At 36.1% G+C, this 21,400-nt stretch overlaps 1 protein-coding gene across 3 annotated transcripts in view; it reads left to right on the forward strand.

The window, feature by feature from the left end:
* Positions 1-21,400, forward strand: part of TAFA2 (TAFA chemokine like family member 2) — a 178,731-nt gene that overhangs the window by 147,407 nt on the left and 9,924 nt on the right. For 2 of the 3 annotated variants that reach the window (XR_015772502.1, XM_088055284.1), the window contains exons 3-4: positions 7,885-8,037; positions 8,999-9,123. Coding sequence is in view for 2 of the 3 variants with exons in the window: in XM_088055284.1 (XP_087911410.1) it covers positions 7,885-8,037; positions 8,999-9,123 (278 nt within the window). In the remaining variant the exon portion in view is untranslated. Of the gene's footprint in view, positions 1-7,884; positions 8,038-8,998; positions 9,124-20,615; positions 20,754-21,400 lie in introns of those variants that run through there. The other variant, XM_088055283.1, reaches the window with a different exon arrangement.

The following is a 21,400-nucleotide window of genomic DNA, read 5'->3' on the forward strand; positions in this document are numbered from 1 at the left end:
TTCTACTCCTCTTCCAGTGAATGGACATATAAAGAGCTGGAAACACCCAACATGATTGCTACTTGTGATCTTGTCTCTGAATGCTTTGTGGTTTTGTGAATCTAGAGCTTACCTGATTTCAAAATTAAAAAGTTGGGCATAGGGAGGACAACACTCTAGGCTGAGTGGGATCATAGGGAGAAGAGGAAATTATCCTTCAAGCTACCTGAAAATCAGTTGTGTTTTGAGTTTCTGTTCCTTTGGCTAAAAGTATGGTATGAAGTAATAATTTGTAGCCATTGCCATAAAAAGACACTGACTTTTCTGAGAGAGAGGAGGTAAGCTTATTTGAGTAAGACTGGCTCACTCCTGCCAGAGGACAGACAGATTGAATACAATTAGCCTCAGTAAGGCTGGGAGATGTCTGTGGGCTCTCCAGGTCCAAGAGATACTACATGAAGTGCTTTTGTCTGTGAGAACAGCTGGGACTATGCCAGCTTGCTACTTTATTCCAGTAAGTCTTTTCCTCTCATAGTGGAGATAACTCAGAAGTCCATTTCAGTGCATAGATTTTGCTATGGGAATATCTGAGTCTAGATCTCGCAGATTCATTAGTGAGCTCTTCTCCAGGGAGTGCCTGTATTGTAGTTATCCTAGTTTCTTTTCCAAAAGGGAAAATGTCTTCCCATACAGATGGCTGTAAATGATGGCTGGCAGACAAACTGATGGATGAGATTTTTCCTTGGCACCGTACTGAAGATTATGCTTGGCAATGTGACTGTAGCAAACCATTCATTAGTTCAGGTTTTAAAGGCTACCAGAGATGCTGTGTGCACGTTGTCATATGAACTCCGCTGATCATCCTTTACCCACGTGGACTAACTGGGTTAATTGAGGGGTAGAGGAGCTGGGTCAACATCTGCAAAATAAACACTTATCAAGAATGACTCTTTATTTTAAAATGATCCTCTCAGGAGAGAAAACATCACGTTGAATCCAAGAAGCTTGGGAGGATCTGCAGTTAGCAGTATTTTCTGTGTGTGTGTTGCCTACAAGTGGCACTGCAAAATATTCCAAACAATCACCCATGGTTTCTTTAGCAATTCACCAGAGGATCTATCCCAAGATGCAAGAGGCATCAGAGTAAAAGGGAAATGAAAAACAAGGCTGTACTTTTAAACTAAATTGATTCTTCACTGGTGTAAGTAGATTGCACTCTATCTGGAATGTGCCCAAAGTGCCCAAAGTGAACAAGTAATTTTAATAACTGTAGCTGAGACACAAAGCATGGGAACATGAATACAGTAAATAAGACCTGTCAATAAGATGTGTTTGTAGGGGATTTCAGAAATAAGTGTATGGGAATGTATAATATATGCACTGATGAGTGTTGCCTCTCAGTTGCCTCTTCTCAAGGCTGAACAGGCAGCTCCTTCAGCTTTTCCTTGTAAGAGAGATGCTCCAGCCCCTTAATCATCTTTGTATGATCCACTCCAGGAGCTCTTGCACTGAGGAGCCCAGAACTGGACCCAGCACTCCAGATGTGCCTCACTGGGGTGGAGTAGAGGGGCAGGATCACCTCCCTCGACCTGGCAACTAACCACAGGGTACCACTGGCCTTTTTGGCCACAAAGAAACACAGCTGGCTCCTGACAGCTTGTATATATACAATGCATATAAGTATCTGAAGAGAGGTTGTCAAAAGGACAGAGCCCCACTGTGGTCCCTTCCAGCCTTACCCATTCTATGATTCTGTGATAATGTAGAATAGGTTAGCACAAAATTAGCATTTTTGTCCTGCTGTTACTGTAGTACAACCCCATGTGTCATCTGAAAATAAAGCAACATGAGTGCCTTTCCTGAGATGCACCACAACTGTGTCATACCTCATTGTCACCACTGAGGACACAGGAATTACTGCTGTGTCTGTAATTGATTTTTCAGTTCACTGGCCAAACAAGGAAAAAAAACCAACAAACAGAAAGAAGAACTCCAAGTAAGTTTTTAAAAGAGAAACAAAGCTTTGTTTTTGATAATTTTCCCAATTTAAAAAAATATCATAAGTTTTTCAAATCAATTAAAAATGTACAAAATTAAAAATACACCCTTGTGGATACAATTCTCTTTGTTTTTATTTGATTTCATAATCTTAATTCACCATAGTTTTCATGTATCTAGACTATATATCATCATTTGCTCAATCACTGTAAAAGGTGCTGCATATTGAATCATCTGAATAAATATCTCAGTTGCAAATCCAGCTATCACCTTTATTGAAAAAAAATAAATTACTCTGTCATTGACATTCTGATCGAAAAAGCAGCTATCAAACCAAAAACATTGAGTTCAAAAGGCTTTGAATTTGATCTTTAAAGGTTGTTCACTAAGGTTGCTGTTGATGTGTATCTACCAGCGCTGCTTTGGGAGTTAGACACCTTTTCCCGATGTCTGTGCTGCCAGTTCTCCCTTCGGCCCATGGAGCTGAAATAGAGTTGTGCTTTGTTTTGTCTTCACAAATGAAAACTGGAGCTTGTGTTCCCAAAATCTTGGCTGCTTTTTTTCCCAACTGCACTAATGACTGGTCAAATCAAAGATTTCATCCTTAACAAAAAGCTTCACATTTCTTGTGTCCTTACATCACAGAAATGCAGTAATATCAGAACCATTGCTGGTAGAGTAGAAGTAAACTGCATTCAAGTTTTTCCCTAACAGCTGTTATATGGATATTATAGAAAATATCAAAGTATGTTAAAACTAATTGAATGAAGATATTGGATAGTGTATTTGTTTTCATATATCTTAGTCTGACATTTAAAAAGGAAGTTTAGATGGAAATCCTGACTTGGCTGTGGTTATATAAGATTTTGATTGCTTAGAAATGGCAGCTACTAACACTTATTAAAATATTGAAAAAAAATGCAATAATATTGTGTGGGAGTATGTGTTTCGTGTGTGTGAGGGAGATTTTGCAAGTTCATTTGTATCCTTCCTCTCTACAGTGACACACTGAGACTGATATGACATACTGAAATTGCTGAAGTATAGCAGAAAAACAACCTACATTTCTTTTCCTTGTCAATCAGTATGAACAAAGCAAATAAATTATGTGAACAAGAAAGCCCTCTTTTTTTTTCCCCTGGTCATTTAAGGGTAGGACGGTGATGTAGAACTTGTTCTGGGAAAATGGGATAATATAACCACTAATTTTATTTATTTTCCCAATAGCAGCCAATCACACATTTGTTTTAATATTGTGGTATAGAATAGTGACTAATCACTCAGGGAAACAAATGAAGTAATTCGGCAATGTCTGAAATACTGTCTGTTTTTCCTTACAGATGTTTATTTAAAAGAGTAATTCCATTATAATCGTTAATGTGGATATGATTTACATGAATAAAAATGCATATGTACCTACTTTTAAAGACTGGATTACTGTAGTATTTCATATGGGACATCTTCCTGATCCTAGCCTAGGTGACAAAAAGTCTAAAGTGTATAATATATTAGATGCAATGTGGATTGAGACTCGTGGCTAAATGTAATTTCCATTCTTCTATTTATGGCTGATGCTTCTTTTTTCAACTATACCACAGACTCAAACAAACAAAGCTTTGCAGATTTTAAATAGTCTTTGTGACCTCAAAAACATTACCTGAAATAAAATAAAATAAGATACATTTATTTCATGTAAGAGTACAGAGCTGCAGTTCTTGCAAGATGATATAGGAACTGGTTTCTGCAGTAGTTAATCAGGTGGCTGCCAGCTCCCTCCTCTTCCCTTTGGCTGAAAATGCTTTTCACTGGTCTCTGCACCCAGTTGTAGGAGCTAAATTGATAGAGAACTAACCCTAAAAAAAGGGAAATTTTTCTTCCAGTCCAAATCCCTGGCTTACACTATCAAATGACAGTGTTCATGCAAGCAAGGGATGTCTTGCTGGACAAGGGATGTTCTTTTGCTTCCAGTAGCTCTTAGTCATTAGATGGATTGAACTGTATCACCCAGCTGTGCCAGTGTCTTTGCAGAGAGCCTATAATAGAACCTTTTTGATATTTCTTCCTTGCTATTTATATGTGGCCTCTGCAATGATGGCTGAACTTTTTGTGACTGTGACTTTATTTTGTTTAGCTCTTGGCAACATGCTTTCTTCCTCTTTGTCAATGGCCAGTGTATGTGTTGATGCATGACCTGTGCAACTTTCAGGAAAGAAAAGATACAAATGACTGAGCAGATGGGTGGCAGAATTGAACATCAATGTTTAAGTGTTGAGGCTAGGAAAAGGTGATCGTGATGAATGATGGTATTGAGATTTTCTTGATTCAATGCAAGGTTTGCATACCTACACTAAATACCTTATATTCATATTTGTGAGTTGAATTGCAAAAATAATAATCTTGAATAGTAAATGCCATTCTTCCCTGGAGCAATCTTCCCACAAAAGTAGAAGAGTAAGGGTCATAATTTAGTGCCAGATGCACTGTGCAAATGTGACTGAAATTTTATTCACATGAAGGAAAGAAATATAAAGGAACAATAAAAGAACAAGAAGAGTTTTATCTCAAATGAAGACTAGTAATTGTCTAGTTTTAGTTTTTTCCAGGAACATGATACTGATTACTGAAGTTTCTGGTTATGATTTATGAGATAGGTATTGATGATTTTGCTACATGAAAAAAAGCTGTAAAAGAGGCAGGTTAATTACAGGATATGTTATTAATGGGTGAGATATAGTTATGCCTGTTTTCCAGCATCTTATGATACAGTGTTAGATCTTCTGGAACATAATTTATATGTATATTATGTTTTGTATAATCATCAGGAGAACTTTTCAATCTGTACACAGAGAGATCTCTGATTCTCTTTATTCAGTACCTCTCCACAGTGATTGCAGGAAGGGCTACTTGCATTAGCAGCAAATGAAATACTGTTTGCAGTGGCTTTGAATAAAGAATTTCTAGGGATTACAGAAATGACATTCGGTTCCTCAAACAATTTCTGCAAAGCAAGCAGCCTACTTTGAAGTCTTTGCTAAGAGTAAAAGAAACAAAGACGAAATGTGAATCTCCCAAAGTACTATCCTCCTTTTGTGGAATGATCCAGTGGCTTAATGAGGTAATTTGTTTTAGGTTGTAGGGAATCCTTTATCTACTGCATAGAAGCTTTAATTTCACACAAATGTGACAGATACTGTACTTACTGCACTGGAACTTAATTATTTGATAGCTTAAGGACCTGAAATCCCTACATTTCCTCTCAAGGAATTTTCTTGGCATTTTCTAGATGTCAAATAGAAACTAGATGATGGTTAGCCTAGATTTCTCAGTATTTGAAATATCTTTGTATATTTTTCTAAGATGTTTTTGTTTTATACCCAGAAAATTTCAAAGCATTTTTATTAAAGATTCCCCAAATACTATCTATAGTATGTGGTTATATTTTGTTCTCTTCCATTTTTCATATGTCTTTTCACCCTTTGAAATGCTTTTCTGTATTCTACGTGACTGTTTAATTTCACTGCACTCTTTTTCCATAAAATTTTTACAATGCCTGATTTTCTCCTCCTAAATACTATAGAGGAGGCTTTAAAAATTACTTTTTTAAAATTTTTTTAAATTTTTTTTTTTCCCAATAGCTTTTTTAACTGGCTTTCATTCTTGATGGCTACTGGTGTACGTTGTACTTTGTTTTCCCTTAGTGGTATTATGGCATTTCTGTAGTAAAGCAGTGTAAAGTTATATGATAAGAGAGTGAGAACAATGAATTTCAGGATCAGTGATATATAGAATACAAATTAAAACTAATATAGTGAAAAAGTAAGTGGTTTGAAGTTCTTACCTTCTTACCCTATCTTCTTAATCCTACCACTAAATTTACTTTCTTTTGTAGCTTCAGGGTCTAGGTTTTTTTTATGTACCTTTCATAAAAAACAATTTATTGAATTTGTGTTAGGATGAGTGGGTATGATGCATGTAATTGCCTATAAAAATTAAAGTTAATGTGAACCTGCAAAAGCAGGATGTGTTTGTTCTGCTATATACTATACATAACCAATATATCCTAGAATGGTTTTTTTCCTATTCGCAAATAAAGAATTTTACAACTGTTTTATTAAGAAAAAAAAAAAAGAATGTATTTATTTTAATTTTTTTATTGGCATGTATACCAGTGGAATTGTTTGGAAAAGAATTAAAAATAATTTTTGGGGCTGTCCATGCTCGTAGTTGTAAAAATGTTTGCTCAATGTCATCAAAGGTATAAAATAACAGAAATTGCAAAGTTCAGGCAGATAGTATGAACTGCTTTCCTCATCCTCTATTGAATTAAAAATTACAGTTAGAAAGTGAAGAAAATAAGTGTTTGTATATAAAGAGGGTTTTTTTCCTCCTAGATATTTGATATAAATGTAACATTTTCGCATATCAAAATATGATGGATCATAGGTTAATTGCTTGCATTGTGTTATATCATTTCAGCTGTAGCACAGCATGATGTGGTGGAGTATAATCAAACCTGGCATAGTACAATACACTGAGTGATGACAAAGACCACAGACCATTCACTGGAATCTGTTATGCTGAAAAATGCATAATTCCCCAATGATATGTCCAGCAGTTTATATTTTGTTGATGAAGACTCGAGTCTAATTGCTATCTTTGGCCTTTGCCTCTAGGAAATTCATGGGGTCCATTGCCCACATCCAGTTTTGTCCCTTCCTCTGGCCTTTTAGGGGCTGACACTGTGAACTAACAACAGAGTGAATCCAGACATCAGTGTTGGGCTCCTGTTCTTAGGGCTTTCTCCTTGTAGAAGCTCTCGTTTGACATCAGGAATATTAAAGGTAGCTGAAGCATTCAGTACATTAGCTTTGCATAAAGTACACAAAAGGTTTAGTAGCAGCAGAACTAAAGGAGCAGACACATATTGCTTCACTTAATTAGTATTCCTGCCCATACAAGGTTGTAGGTCAATATCAGCTAAAGTTCAGACTTTTTTCTCTTTCTTATGATGGTAATTAACTATCAGGAATATCAGGACCCAGGAATATCTGGTCTTCTATAAGCAACTGCTGAAAGTTCGGTTAAAACCTTTCCCAAACTCCAGATGCTTTGGTAACTGGCTGCTGAACCAGAAAGGATGTTTTGGTAACTCTCCTCTTACCAAATTGATCTTCTCATTGGGCTCCAGCAGTATGATTCTGGTAATCAGAGCAGCATGAATAGGAGTGATGGGTACAGATATGGAATAATGAAGGTTGTACTGTTGCCTTCCTTGTTTGAAAAATTTGGTTCCCCATGTTCCTGAACTTACTTTGCAGCGCCAGGCAGAAAAATTTAAAGTGTGATTCCTTAGTAGATTTTATTTCTGGATTTCATTTGAGGGTTTCCCTGTGTCCTGCTGGTTGCTCTCTGTCCTCCTGTAGGAAGGTTTTGGGATGCCATGTCAAAGTGTCTTCTGGGTATAAAGACTGGAGACACGGATTCTGAAAACATATGCATGTATGGGTATTTTAGCATTGATATATATTAATTTCAAACTTTCTCTCATAGGCAAAAAGAAAAAAAACATATTGGTAGCAAAACACAGCTGTTTATGGGAGTCCAGAAATTAATGTAGTTTCTAGGTTAGTTTATGTTTCTGCTTCCTGCTTCACTGGAATAAGCCCGTACGCAGCCTTGTCCAACTGTTCTTCTTCAGCCGATGTTTTCTTCCTGAGATAGTTATACTTCATTTGGAGAAGAGACCAACTCTTCATTCTAGTGTTAATATCATTGCAATTTTCATTTCATGTGTGGCATATTGCCTTACAGAGCCAAGTTTAATGCATTTCTAATTAAAAAACCCAAATGAAGCAATATGATGTACTTCTCAAAGTTACCAAATCATTCATCTTCTTATTTTCACAGCTCACCATGTTAAAACTGGGACATGTGAAGTGGTGGCTCTTCACAGATGCTGCAATAAGAATAAGATAGAAGAAAGATCACAGACAGTGAAGTGTTCCTGCTTCCCTGGGCAGGTAGCAGGTACCACCCGGGCAGCTCCTTCTTGTGTTGATGGTGCGACTCCTTCTATTGCTTCCTTTCTTTGTGTTCCTAGGAGTTCTTGCTGGCTTAAGGTCATAAGGGCCACTTAAGGCCACTTCATTACAGTTAACTATTTAAAATAAGGGTAGGAAAGCTGCATTTTGGAGGGGGTGTCCAAGGTGAATGGGAAGAAGATGGAAAAAATAATTATTTGCTATTGGTCTCTGGAAATGCAAAGCAAAGTTATTAGATGCCAGTGAAAGAGGCCTCTTGAGAGGCTAAATTTGATCTAACTAAAAGAGGACTCTTGGAGTTGTATGAAATTCACTTAATTAAAAGTATTTATGCAAAACCTACATAAGCATATAATTTTCATGTGCTACAGTCTTAAATCTAATTTATATATTTATCTCACTGGAAAGAAGCAAGCAAACAAACAGAACACAGTCTGTTTTTTAATCTTTTTAGACCTACACTATTATTTTTATTCACAGTGCAATTTTAGTGTCTTAACAATTCTGGTGTGGGCTCATATGTTTTTGGGAATATACTAGCTGGTTTTTCACAGCTCTTTCTCTGAAAGAGTGGCAGGAATCACCCTTTACATGATCTCTTTAATGCTGATACGTTGTTGGCTGACAGAGAAGCTGTAAATATCTCATCGTTGGGGAATAAATTAAGTTATGCTAGGCTATAATATAGACCAAGCAAAAGAGGAGATGCTACTTAAAACTTTGAAATCTGGCTGAGCAAGATAAAAATGAAGTTGGAAAAAAATGCTGTGAAGAGGTTGACTGAAGCACATAGCACCTTTTGCAAATTGGAAACCTAATTTCCTGTGGAGGTTCTGAGGTGGCTGAAAAGCACAGGCTAGCTATCGAGTTAACATATTTCTCATATTTTCCTGGGAAATAAAAGAAATGTTGTAATGTGACGGCATCCTAAAGTGTCCATTTCAACAAAATACAAATAGATTTGTTTTCTTCTCTTATAGCTTCAATAGTGGAGCAGAAATGGTGGTGCCACATGCAACCATGTCTTGAAGGGGAGGAATGTAAAGTTCTTCCAGATCGTAAGGGATGGAGCTGTTCCTCTGGGAATAAAGTGAAAACAACTAGGGTAGGTATGATACCAACCTGACATGTTACCAACAAGTTAAAAAAAAAAAAAAGTGCACAGGAAATTGGGTGCACAAAGAAGACCTAAGCTGAGAAGACTAAAGAAGCATGGGAAGAGAGTTGTACTGGGATTGGACTTCCTGGTCCCTCACACTTTTCTCAGCATACTTTACAATTGTTTGAACATAGTAAGCTGTGTGCCAGACCTTCTCAGGTAAGCACTGGGGATAGTAGAGTTGATACCTTCAACTTACAGTAATGATCAAATGCATGGTAATCTAATATGTATTTCTCTCTGAAATCAGTTGCACTAAGTCTGTACATTTTGCTAAGCTCTTCATTCAAAGGACAGCAAACAAGCATTTTTGTCAATTACATGGAATGACCATGTTTCTACATAGAAACTGCAGAGTATGGTAAACATTTCATGTATGTCATTACAGTATGATCTGGTTCTTTCTATACTGGATAACTGTGATTTACTAAAAAATTTTTGACAGAGCTTCAGGGAATTCCTTTCTTTCATTTGATGCTTTTCATATTATTGCTTCAAATTTATATTAACAGAAATATATTTAAAGGTCATCATATACAATGCCTGACAACAGAGGCACGTCAACAACAAATGTTGTCATCTTTGCATTTTGGTGGCTAAGAGAAACAGAAGAAAAACAAATTCTTCAGATAAGCATTAAACACACCAACTTCCTAAAACTATGACATTGTATCTTGTCAGGGTCAACAAAATTCATCAACTTACAAAAGATGGAAATGTACTCTGCAGACACATATGCATGTGTTTAAGTATGAACACCCTCCCCCCTGCACCCCAGCACACGTACTCATGACTGATTTTTCTTTTATGTATTTAATTGTTTGTAGTGTCAGGCTGTAATATGCTAGACTGGTGTTTATACAGGTGTTTGAGCATCTATGTAATTTTAGTGAAATATTCCTTACATAGGCACTAAATTTCTGGTACATATTGGTCGTGGTCAAATGTAGCATGCACTGATTAAATTATATTCCTTCTCTCCACAGAGAGCTCTATATGTCTCAGTTTCTGTACTTATAAGTCTCCAAAACATTTTGACATTCTTTGAAGGAAGGATGCTTCCTAAATGTTTGTTTTAAAGTTCCCTCCCTGAATCCACTTTCAGATGTGTTTCTTCTGAAGACAGCCCTGCTGGAATGCTGCTCACACTTAACTTTGTAAATGCCAATGCAGATCCAATTATATGCATGTAAAATGTATGTGCATATATAAATAATATAATCAAAAGGAACCAGATAGATATTTAATAATAATAGAACCAGAACCAGAACCAGAACTAGAACTAGAAAAAGAATTGTGTGTGTTTTGAAATTTTTCCTGGTTACTACTGCATGACACAATTAGTGTTGCAGAATACTTGCCACTTTATGTGTATTAAGAGGGTTTAACAAATGGTAAGTAAAAATGTGGGCCTGGATTATATTTCTGTAGGAAAAGAAGAGGTCACAAAAAGGGAAAAATCAATTATGATTGCTTTGATGAGATTTCTTCTTAAAAGTTTGTCCGAATATGGGTTTATCTGCTTTGGTTGGAGTTAGGAAGTTTTTTTGCTGTTAGGAATCTAAAGAAGCCCAAGGCTCTTGTCCTCAGAATTTATGCCTTTGTTGTTAGACTTTTAGGTCTGTCTCTTTGCAGCAGCTGGAATTTTCTTTTTCTCCATGGTGGGGGCAATCCTCAGGATTCATTTCATACCTCTTCAGGAATGATGCTTTGGAAAAGCCAGTCCTTTTCTGGACTTTTTTTGCTTGCTGCCATAAACACTGATTCAGTACAATAGCTACCATAACCTGCTTACAGACCTAGCACCACTGAAAGGAAAATACTAGTCACCTTCAATCCCCTCTATTGTTTTGCCTTCTAGTTTGTCCAGATATTGTATGTTTTCCTCCTTTTTCCTTCATTTCCCAAAGCTGAAAAGCTATTATGAGGCAATAGCAAACTTCAATTCAAATTTCTGACTGCAGGTTGACCTAAGTCACTGCAAACAGTTCAGTGACAGGTGAATGAAGGTCTCTGTCTTTCACATACAGCAACCTGTGATTTTAAGAGACATCATTCTGATGGCCATTAAAATATATATTGCTACTGAAAATATGGGTGGTAATTCCTGTTAACAGAGTAGCTTATTATCAAGGAGCAAATACTTTTCCCTAATATGTAGTCACTACCATATTTTTGCAGCTCCTCTTTCTGCTCCCCAAGGTCTAAATAAAAGGAAAAATTCTAAACTGCTCTTTTAAAAAAAAAAAAAAATCCCCCCTCTTTTTTTTGAGTAATAAAAATAACTATACAGAAAGCCAGTATTAAGAAGTTATGAATAGTAAGTTTCCAATTGTCAAATGAAATAACCTATATGTGATTATCATGTATAATGGAAAACCATAAGGAAACAAAGGGAACTGAATAACTTGGGTGATTAAGTAGCTACAGAAAAACCTTCACAAGGCTTTCCTGAAACAGAAAAAACCAGTTTATCTTCACCTCCAAACATTTTCTGTAAGTTTGCCTTCTTCATGTGCCAAAATCCTAACCCAATTACCTGCTGAGGTACTGTCATCTACAGGAAACCAAGTTCAAAAGTAGCAGCTACGTTTCCACATCTTGAGCTGTTAACAGTTAATCTTTATGTTAGAAAAAAGAAAACAGTGGAGGAAGGAGATATTTTTATTTGTCCACATTTGTTTGCATATTTAATCTCACTATTATAAAAAATTGTCATACTGACTTCCTAATAGTTATGGAATTAGTCACTAAGCAAAAAAAAAGCCAGATGAAAAATGGCAGAAAATTAATTGATTTTTAAAAATGTGGCATGCTTGAGGTTTTGTATTTTGTTCAGTTATATAGATCTAATAAGGTCATACATGAATAATGAATTAGAAGTACTCAGAATCTGAATGTTAAGAAATATAATTTTGAAATTATTTACCTTTAGAATACAAAACCAGGTATTATTTTCCTAATTTGTTTGCATATTAGTGGGAATAGGGTGATATTAAGAATTAAGCATAGAAACGAATATAGCGAATAAATATAGGGGAAAAATGAGAATATAGGGAATATAGGGAAAAAAAATGTGTCTGAATAAGATGAATGCTGATCGTGCTGATTTAGAATTGACTATTTTGGTTCTGTGTAGCCTGCAGGAGAGGAAGGGGGAAAAAGGCAATGACAACTTAGGTAAATCAGTAAATTTTTTCACTTCATATAAAAAATATGGGCTTGTGTTCCTGGGCATACCACAACAAAAGAGGATGTTCATGAATACATTAGGAGAATTATGAGATGATTATGAGCATAGCTGAGGTTTTACCAGGCACACTTGGGCATTTTCTTTCAGGCTGAGAAACTGTTGTGAAAGGAAAGAATTGCATTTTGTTTTCCCACAAGGCTGGCCTCAATTTTTGATACATAAACACAAAAATCTTGTCATGTTGCCCTCCTTAAATGATGAGAAAAGTGTTTCAAAAAACTGGAAAATCCAATTCTTTTTTAAAATTTGAAATACTCTTTCTTCTACAGTCTCTTTCTAATATAATTATTCTAGTTCAAGAAGTTCTATTTCTTGTTTTCTTTCTTTTTTATGTTTCCTTTTTCTTCTTGCAATACAGGAAAGAGCCTATATTAAAAAAAAAAAAAAAAAAGTAATTTTTCCATCAGTTGAAAAAATATATCATTATTATATATAAAACTGAGAATGACATCTTAAAAATTCTCTGAGTTTATATCAAAGAGGAGCCCTTTACGAAGACTGAAAACTAATGTTTTGCAGATAACAGTTGAAGAGAAAGAATTATGTTTTTGTTATGAATTTGTTATGGGGTATATTGCACATCAGAGGTCTCTCTCTGGATAAGGCTTTTCCCTGGGCAGCTCTAGATGCCAGGCTTTACTTGTATTTATAAGATCAGTACAATATACATACAGTAGTAATGTGTATGGAAGTGCATGTTGCAGTTCCTCCTGGGGTCCCAGTTTTCCAGGCACCCACCCTGGGACTATCTTGGAACATGTCATGGCTCCTGGGCAGCTCATAAACCTGTGTCTTTCCTGCAGAAATTAGAGAAAAAGAACAAGGTAAAGTGGCGTAGCCTGGGTCTCATCTCGAGATTCTGGAGGTGGAACATGACTGAAGAAGTGTGTATATGCTCCAGGCAATGGGAGAGTGTTCCCAGGCTGATATTTTATGAACATGTAGAGAAATCTGCATTGGTATTTTTCATGAGAAAAAGTATAGAATGAAATAGGCTATTTCAGTTGAACGGGACCTACAATGATCATCTCATCTGGCAACCTGACCAATTCAGGGCAGACCTAATTAAAACATGTAAATAAAGACAGTGTCTAAATGTCTCCTAAAATCTGATAAGCTTAGACGCCTCTCCAGGAAGTTTGTTCCAATGTTTGACTGTTGTCTTGGTAAAGAAAAGCTTCTTAGTGTTCAGTCTAAACCTTCCCTGGTGCAGCTTTGAACCATTGCCCAGTAATTAAATGGTACCTTGTCCTCAGGCTTTTAGTTTGATTTGGTAGAACTGCCTGTGGAATGAGGCACAGTTTAACATTAAATTGTGGTTAAATTATGTGGGTCCAGTATTTACTGGACTTTGCTTGGGTTAGGACTCTTTAGAGTGCGATAACTAGCCCAGGCTGGAGACTGTCTTTTTAGTTTCAGATAGAATTTTTCAATTCCAGAGGGCAATTGATTTTGTTCTAAGATAAGTCAGATGAATTGTCTTCTGGAGGTTCTTATGTTTCTCAAAGAATCTAGAGGAAAACTACCATGACTAATTTAGCCCCTAATGTTTAGATACATAATGTTAAATAGGAAGCAGCTTAGATAATTTAGTCCCTTTGAAGTGGTCTTCAGCAGGAAGATGACCATAAAAGCCCATTCATTCCTTGTCAGTTTGGGAAGCTTTGGACTTTGACCACTATCAAATGCAATATAATAAGAGTTTAAGAAATGCTCACATTCTGAAGATGCACAGCTATGAGCTAAATCAATGACTCATACTATGATGAGCAACATGTCCAGTATCTACTACCCACTAAAAATCTGCAAGAGTGCATGTTCTTTTAGAATTGTTGGTGTAATACTAATACTGCTAATAAAAATTAACAACAAGAAAATCAGATACACAGCAGATATTGATTGTTAACCCCTGAAAATCTCTAGAAAATGAAAATGAGTAATGTTTTCCTGAAAACAAGGGAAAGAAGTATTTTCAGCCAGGTTATAAAGGGCCATAATTTGGAAATGAGCATTCAGCTTCTGGAATAGCTGAGCACCTACACTTTTAAATGGGCTGAAGGAACTGCAGTTGTTTCTCTGAAAACTGGCTAAGATTTTTTAACATGTGGAGGAAAGCTCACTGCAGAACAGAAAGAAATCAATACCTAGTATATTACTATGTAACTATATGCCAAACCAATATCACAAATAGAGTAGTGCAATAAAATAAAATAAATATTACAAGAGCAGGGAGAAATAAAACAGAAATATTACAGGGCCAAAAATAAATCCATAGTGAGTATATTTATCTACATTTCAAATCCAAATCTGAATTCCAAATCAATACCAGAGATAGATGAATAATGTGAAAAGAACTGAAATACTGCCAGGATGGTGATAAATCCATACTGAGAGTGTCTATACCTTCAAAAACAATATAGGAGAGAGCCTGAACTCAGTTATTCGTAATATCCCAGTTTATCTAATTTTACGTTATGGCTTCCAGAATTCAAAGGAAACTCAAAATTGAATAAGATATTTTTCCTCTTGGAAAAAGAGGAAGTGTACTGTCCAAACACACTAACTGGTTTCATGTGAAGACAAACTGTGTTCAGTATGTGCATCCCACTGCCCTCAATCAATGCAGTTTTGTTGCTATCTATAAATACTGCCTACACTTTTACCCTATCTCTTCTTTTTCACTTGCAGATGCTTGGTTGTTTCTGAATTAATTACAGCTGGTGAAAGGAGAGACAGTAATTTTATTTATGTTTTAATTTATAAAATATGCTGTTCATAACCCTTTCAGCATAAGGAATGAAAGGACCTCTGTTTGGTACCTTTACATTTCGGTGGGCTACTCAGATTCCCAGTGTCAAGAGGCAGCATAAAGTGGTGACTCAAATACTACCAGTGCTGTCATAACCATGGCTTGAGTCAGACAACATAATGTAAGAGAGCTAAAATGTGTCCCTGGATATGAAAGGAGAATGGCATTTTTCTTGTAACTGAGCCTTACCTAGTGTTAGCAATGCAGCAATGTTAGTTGCTGGTCTGTATTTCACACAAGCAACAGATCCATAGGCTCTTTAAGTGTTACTGTTTTTTCTGCCAAAGTTAAATATGTGATTGGTAGCATCTTCCCTCTTGTCTTCGTTCCTCTTCCTCTTCTAGGCTTTTCAGAAACAGCAGTAATAATGAAATGGAATTAGAGAAAGCAGAAATTAATCATCTAAATATTATGTACAAGTTATTTCAGGATGTTTCTGATAGGCACGATGTATGGTAGTTGTGGTCAGTGAGTGCTAAGAAAGCAGTGTATTTCTCACACGACATTGTACATATACATGACATTTTGCAGTGTAAAACTGCTACTAACTTACATGACATAAAAAAATTTGCCTTTTGTTTTGACCACTGAGAAATTTGAAATAATGGTAGGATGGATCAGTGATCTGCCATGTGTCAGGCACAGGAAGTCCTTTTCCTAATATTACGTAAGGGGCTATATAATTGAAGAAACCACCTTGCTATAAAACTACTTTGTTCATCTGCCTCACTTCAGAGCCTCTGTATAGACTCCTCAGCTCCTACTTTAATTTCAAATGAAGATTTATGGGAATAATGTACATGTATACAGTGACCAGCAATACCTGGTGGTTCATAAAAATGATGTGATTACAATATAAGTGAGCACACAGACTGTAGCAAAATATTACCCATGGAAAAGAGTGATTGCACTTGTGACAGCCTCTTTGTTGCTATGGTATCTCTTTCCATGCCTTTGGCTAATCTGTCACTAGGAGAAATTTGCAGCTGTCTCAGCATGTTTCTCATTGCTAACTCAGAGACCACTGTATCTAACCTGTCATTAAAATAGCAGTAAATGGTATACACACATTTTCTAAGAATAAATACAATTTTTAAGGGACAAATAAGCTGGTAATGGAAATATGATGATATTTTCTAGGATCAAGCTGGACTTTTGTATCAATCAGTAATTATTGTTTTGATCTAGCACCACAGTTCTGTCATTTTGAAGCTTTGTATTTTTTTGTAGGGCACCTAAACACTAATCTTTTGGGACACTTGGACATTTTGATGGAAATAGTTAGCATGCCAGCCAACACATGTTAAAAAGAATCATCAGTATTCAGGGATATACAATTTACTGATTTTCCTAAAAGTAGCCTTTATATAACAAATTTGCTTGGTTAATGTGAAGTTGTGCGCCTAGTTCTATCCTATGTAATAGGATGGGACTGTGAGTCTCCATTTGGCAGGAGTCTAGGCCCACAGCTTGGTGATGGTTCCTTTGTGTTCTCAGAAATCTAGACGTGTCATGGTCCTTTCCCCAAGAGCAAATGTACTCTAAAATATCTACAAAAGACTAGTTATGGAATAATGGATTAAAGGAAGAAGTACTGTGGTGTGAAATTCTGTAGCAAAGTCATAGACTGAAAGGTCAATAAAACTTTTTGGGCAGATGAGGATAATCCAAGCATTCAAATCCCAAGACATTTTCAAAATGTCAAATTTCAAAATTTTCAAAAGTTTCAAATTTTGTTTAGTTCTGTTCTGACTTTGAGACCTATGGATACTGAAATGAAGAATCAAAGTGAGTAATATCAAAAAGAGAGAATGAGATAAAGGCAATATTCACAGGTACAGGTCTTTTGAAAAGAGGGAACCTGATTATACATTACCTTGCTGTATCTCCCTGTGAAGACACCGAGTCTGGTCTCAAGCTATTCAGGAGGTGCAATATAATTTTATTTTTTTTTTTGTGAATAGACACACTGTAAAAATAATGAGAAATGAAATCTTTTGCAGTCTCTTCATCACACTCACAGCATAGCTGCACTACATCTGCACTACATATGCTGTAGTTTATGCATTTTTATCAGTTTTTCTGAAGGTAAGACTGCAGCTAGGATACATTGTAAAGCACCATTTTAGCTTCTCCAGAACCTGAACCTCGACAGAATTATGCTGCAATCAAAGGAAACTATTTCTGCAATATTTAAAGAGAAATGCAAATATATATTAGTTGTATGTCATTAATTACTAATCAGTGATTTTTGCAACCCTTACTTTCTTTCATGTGCAAATCCTCCAATTCACCTGTCCAGCCAAGATGTTTTCTGCCTTTGTCCCAAAAGATTCAACTTGTGATTTACTTTATTTATTCTTCTGCCTTGTCCTTTGCTGGCATGTTTGAGATATTGACCTCATGTCTGAAGAATAATTTTCTGCCTCTGTGATGGAAAAGAAGAACAATTTCTTAAGGCTGTTTGTTAATGACTGGCTTTCTTCACTTCCCCATGAATTTCCACTTTTCCAACATCCTGACACCAAAATCAAAGGTGTCTCCACTTCCATTTGCAGCTTCATTCTGCCAGTCTCTTTGCCATTCACAGTTGTGCAAGAAGGGCTCTTTGAATATCTAGTAGTCTTTTTAAATTTTCTTGGAAAATTTTTGTCAGCTTCTAATATCTCAGAAATTAATGCACAAGATGATATTCAAATGCCAGTATCATGTGAGTCATGCTGGCATGCTCTAAAAGTAGTGCTTCTTCCTTGTCTCACCCACCTTTTTTAGTCTGTAGAGACTTCTTTGGATCATTTCTGCTAGTCAGAAATGATACATTTCTGGTCAGAGAGACCTGACCAGGCTATTCTGAAACCTCACATTATCTGCTGCCTAAATAGCCGCAGGCAGAATTTTTTCCTCTTTCCCTGGGTATTTGGCACAGGCTTCACAAACTCTGTATCACTGCTTAGCTGCAGCAATGTATGAGGGAGGGAAAAACTGGCCCTCAATTGTTCAAAAGGTAGTGCTTTCAATTCTTCAAAATAACATAGCTTTTTTTCCTCTTATTTCCTTACTCATTAGGACTGATTATAGAAAACATCAGAAATACCCCCTTGGCACAGCTCTGCTTTTCTGCCTTCTTATAGGGAAGGAAATGAATAATAATCACTATGAAGTGGAGAGTCAGACGTACAGAACATTCTGAGCCTACACAGTCACTGTTGGAGAAGGGAGCAACTCTCAAACCAGTTGAAATCAGATTACTCAGATATTATTCCCTTGCGTAGAAAAGTGAATATTGTAATTCTTAACTATCTCTATGAAGATAGTCCCATTCTTTGTGAAAACTCTTCTAAATGAAGAAAAAATTCAGGCAGGAGTAAGTGGAAGATTGCTGCCTATAAATTAATAAAGACAACCAACATAGAATTAATTTCCATGTGAATTTCAAAATTCCTTATTTTTTTCATGACTTGTAGTTTACTCCTACCACACTGGTGAGCACCAAGTCAATTTCAGGAAAAACACTACTGCTGTGTTTAGACTCCAAAAGACTGTCCATGTTCTATAAAATGGACTCTGAGCTTTCTTCTACTGCATTATTAGAATACACAGATGATCCCTTCTCAGATCTTATAGTCCTGATTATCATCCATCACCTTCCATATCTGCAGTGATGAATGCCATGCAACTCTTAAGTGCAGGTTCTGGGTGAAGCTACAAAATATCCAGTCCACCAGAGCTTATTTGTATGATGAAACCTGGAAAATTATGTTGGGAAGACTGAACAAAAATTTATCTCCAGTTTGTGAAGATCAATGGGTTCTCAAGGAAACAATGGATTGTGTCTGATCAACATGTATCTACAGACTCAGTTGTTATAGATATCAGAATTTTAATAGAGCTGCACTTTAGTCTCTTCAGGTTGAAGAATGTCAGAAGATAAATTACTGATGCCAGCCAGAAGAACTTGTTTCTTTATTCCTGAATTCAATCCTATTATTCCTGAATATCCAGGATTTGTGGCTTAGGAACATGTTCCTACCAAAGGAAGAACAAAGGACCTCATCACTGCTCATTCTGTTTCTAATTCAGGCAAATGCACTCCAAAATCAGATTAGTTGCTCTTTAAATTGGAGATCTCTCTATCCTGATGCCTTTGTCAGCTTTTCAGAGAGACTTTGGAAAATGAAAATTTCACATCTTTAAGGCATCATTCCAGTTCCACTTGCTAATAATTATTGTTCATCATCTGCAAAGTACAGAAAAGGGAGAGGAGACATTCTTCTAGAATGCAACTTGACAGATTTGAAGCCTATAACTTGGAAAGCCAATTACTTTTTAGAAGGTCATTCAGGAAATTGCTAGAGTCCTTTTTCTTTCTTGTGACCTTAAAGCACATCATTGTGGAATTACATTCCTGAAATTTGAAGGCAATGACCTCTTCTGAGCCTTTTGGTCTTTCCTTCATTACGTGAGGTTTTAGAATTCCAGAGTCTAATTGCAATTTTTTGCTTTAATTTATTCATACTGGCTTTGTCTTAGGCCACATTCTATTTAGAAGATAATGAGAAGATACATATATGGGGACAACTGGACAGGTTCTATAAGGAAGACAAATTAAATTGAATACCACAGTAGGTTCTTAGTTAAAACTCCTAGCATTCACTTTTAGCTTTGACAGAATACTTCTTTTTGCTGTAGTGTGAAGTTCTTTAATAGTATCCAGATGATCCTGAGTACACAGGTGTTATAAAGTGTAACTTTCACCTGGATGTCTCCATAATGCTCAAGCAAGAAAACATTTACTTATTAAACTGACAGTACTTGTTCTTTTCATCTTTGACCAAGATGACTACAACTATTGTGAATCAGAAACCATAATCTTGACTATGTCTTAGTGAAAGAGACTTTCTGTGCTGTTTTCCTGGGCAATGAGTTCATGCCCATCTATGTTCATCTGTGAGAGTCTCTGGGTGAAAAGCCCTCAAGTCTTCCTTTTCCACTTCTATTAGGACTTGAGAAAAGACATCAGACATTCTGAAATCCTCCAAATCTGCCACCTTTCTTCTCTTTCTTATCTGTATTGGAGTGATGGCATGATGGGTACTCATATAGGAGAAGGTTAAAATTAAACTTCCTGAAAATAATTTTATATTCTCTGAATGGGTACCCACTACTCTGTCAGTACCCATTTTTTTAAGCCAAAATTCCAACCACAGAAAAGTCTTTTCTTTGTGTGGAAATTCTAAATGGATGAAAAGAGAAAGGAAAATGATCAAAGAAATTCAAGCTGATGACTGATTCATTGTTTTAAAATATTTTTTTCCATCCTGGATATTGGTTCTGCTGTTTTCTAACTTGTTTTTTAGTTGTCTTATATTCCCTCAGCTATGGCAGTATTCCTGGAGCCAAATGTGAGTGCACTTCCTCAAAATGCCAGCAGTGGAAGCTGGTAAACAAGTGGGGAAAAATCACCAGAGGAATCTCTGAAGCTTGGGACAAAGGCAGAAAACACATCAGTACCGCAATAACAGAACAGCAGGTACTCTTATAGTGAAGATAAAATTACAGGTAAGGAAATCATTTACGTTTCTATTTTGAACTTGTCCAAAATGGCTTGTTACTCTCCACTCAAAATACCAGGAAAAGCCCTACAGCATAAAATTTGAAGAAGAAAAAGATACTTGATTAGAAAAATTAGACTACCTGTTTTTTTTTTTTAGTGGGGGTAATTGGAAGCTCAGTCTGACCCCCTTTCTGGAAAAATATATTAAAAGATGAAAATCCTTTATGCCAGTTAGACAATTTAAAACTTCAGTCTAGTTTTAAAACAAGGCTGGGTTTGGGTTTTTAAAATTTGTTTTGCTTTTTCTTATTTAGAATGTAAACACAGGAGACTGCTTCTTATAGGTTTTCCTTTCCAATCAAAACCAAACCTTTTCTATAGGTAAGTGAAGTCAGATAAAGCTAAAACAGGACCCTGTTCCCATCTCTCCATTTCCATTTGCTTCCTGACATTTGAAAGGGTAACATGGCTCTTTATTATGCTCCAGTTTCCTCATATATTGAAAGGAAAGAGGTTGTTTTTATCGCCCACTTGGTATGATTAGGTGAGATAAGTGTTGTAGAAGAGAAAAAAAATTACATTTATGTAATTAATTGTCTTGCAGTCT

The sequence above is a fragment of the Pseudopodoces humilis genome, chromosome 5 (assembly GCF_049639895.1).
Source record: "Pseudopodoces humilis isolate 2021_Gansu_Grassland_sample_001 chromosome 5, ASM4963989v1, whole genome shotgun sequence".
Classification (NCBI taxonomy): domain Eukaryota; kingdom Metazoa; phylum Chordata; class Aves; order Passeriformes; family Paridae; genus Pseudopodoces; species Pseudopodoces humilis.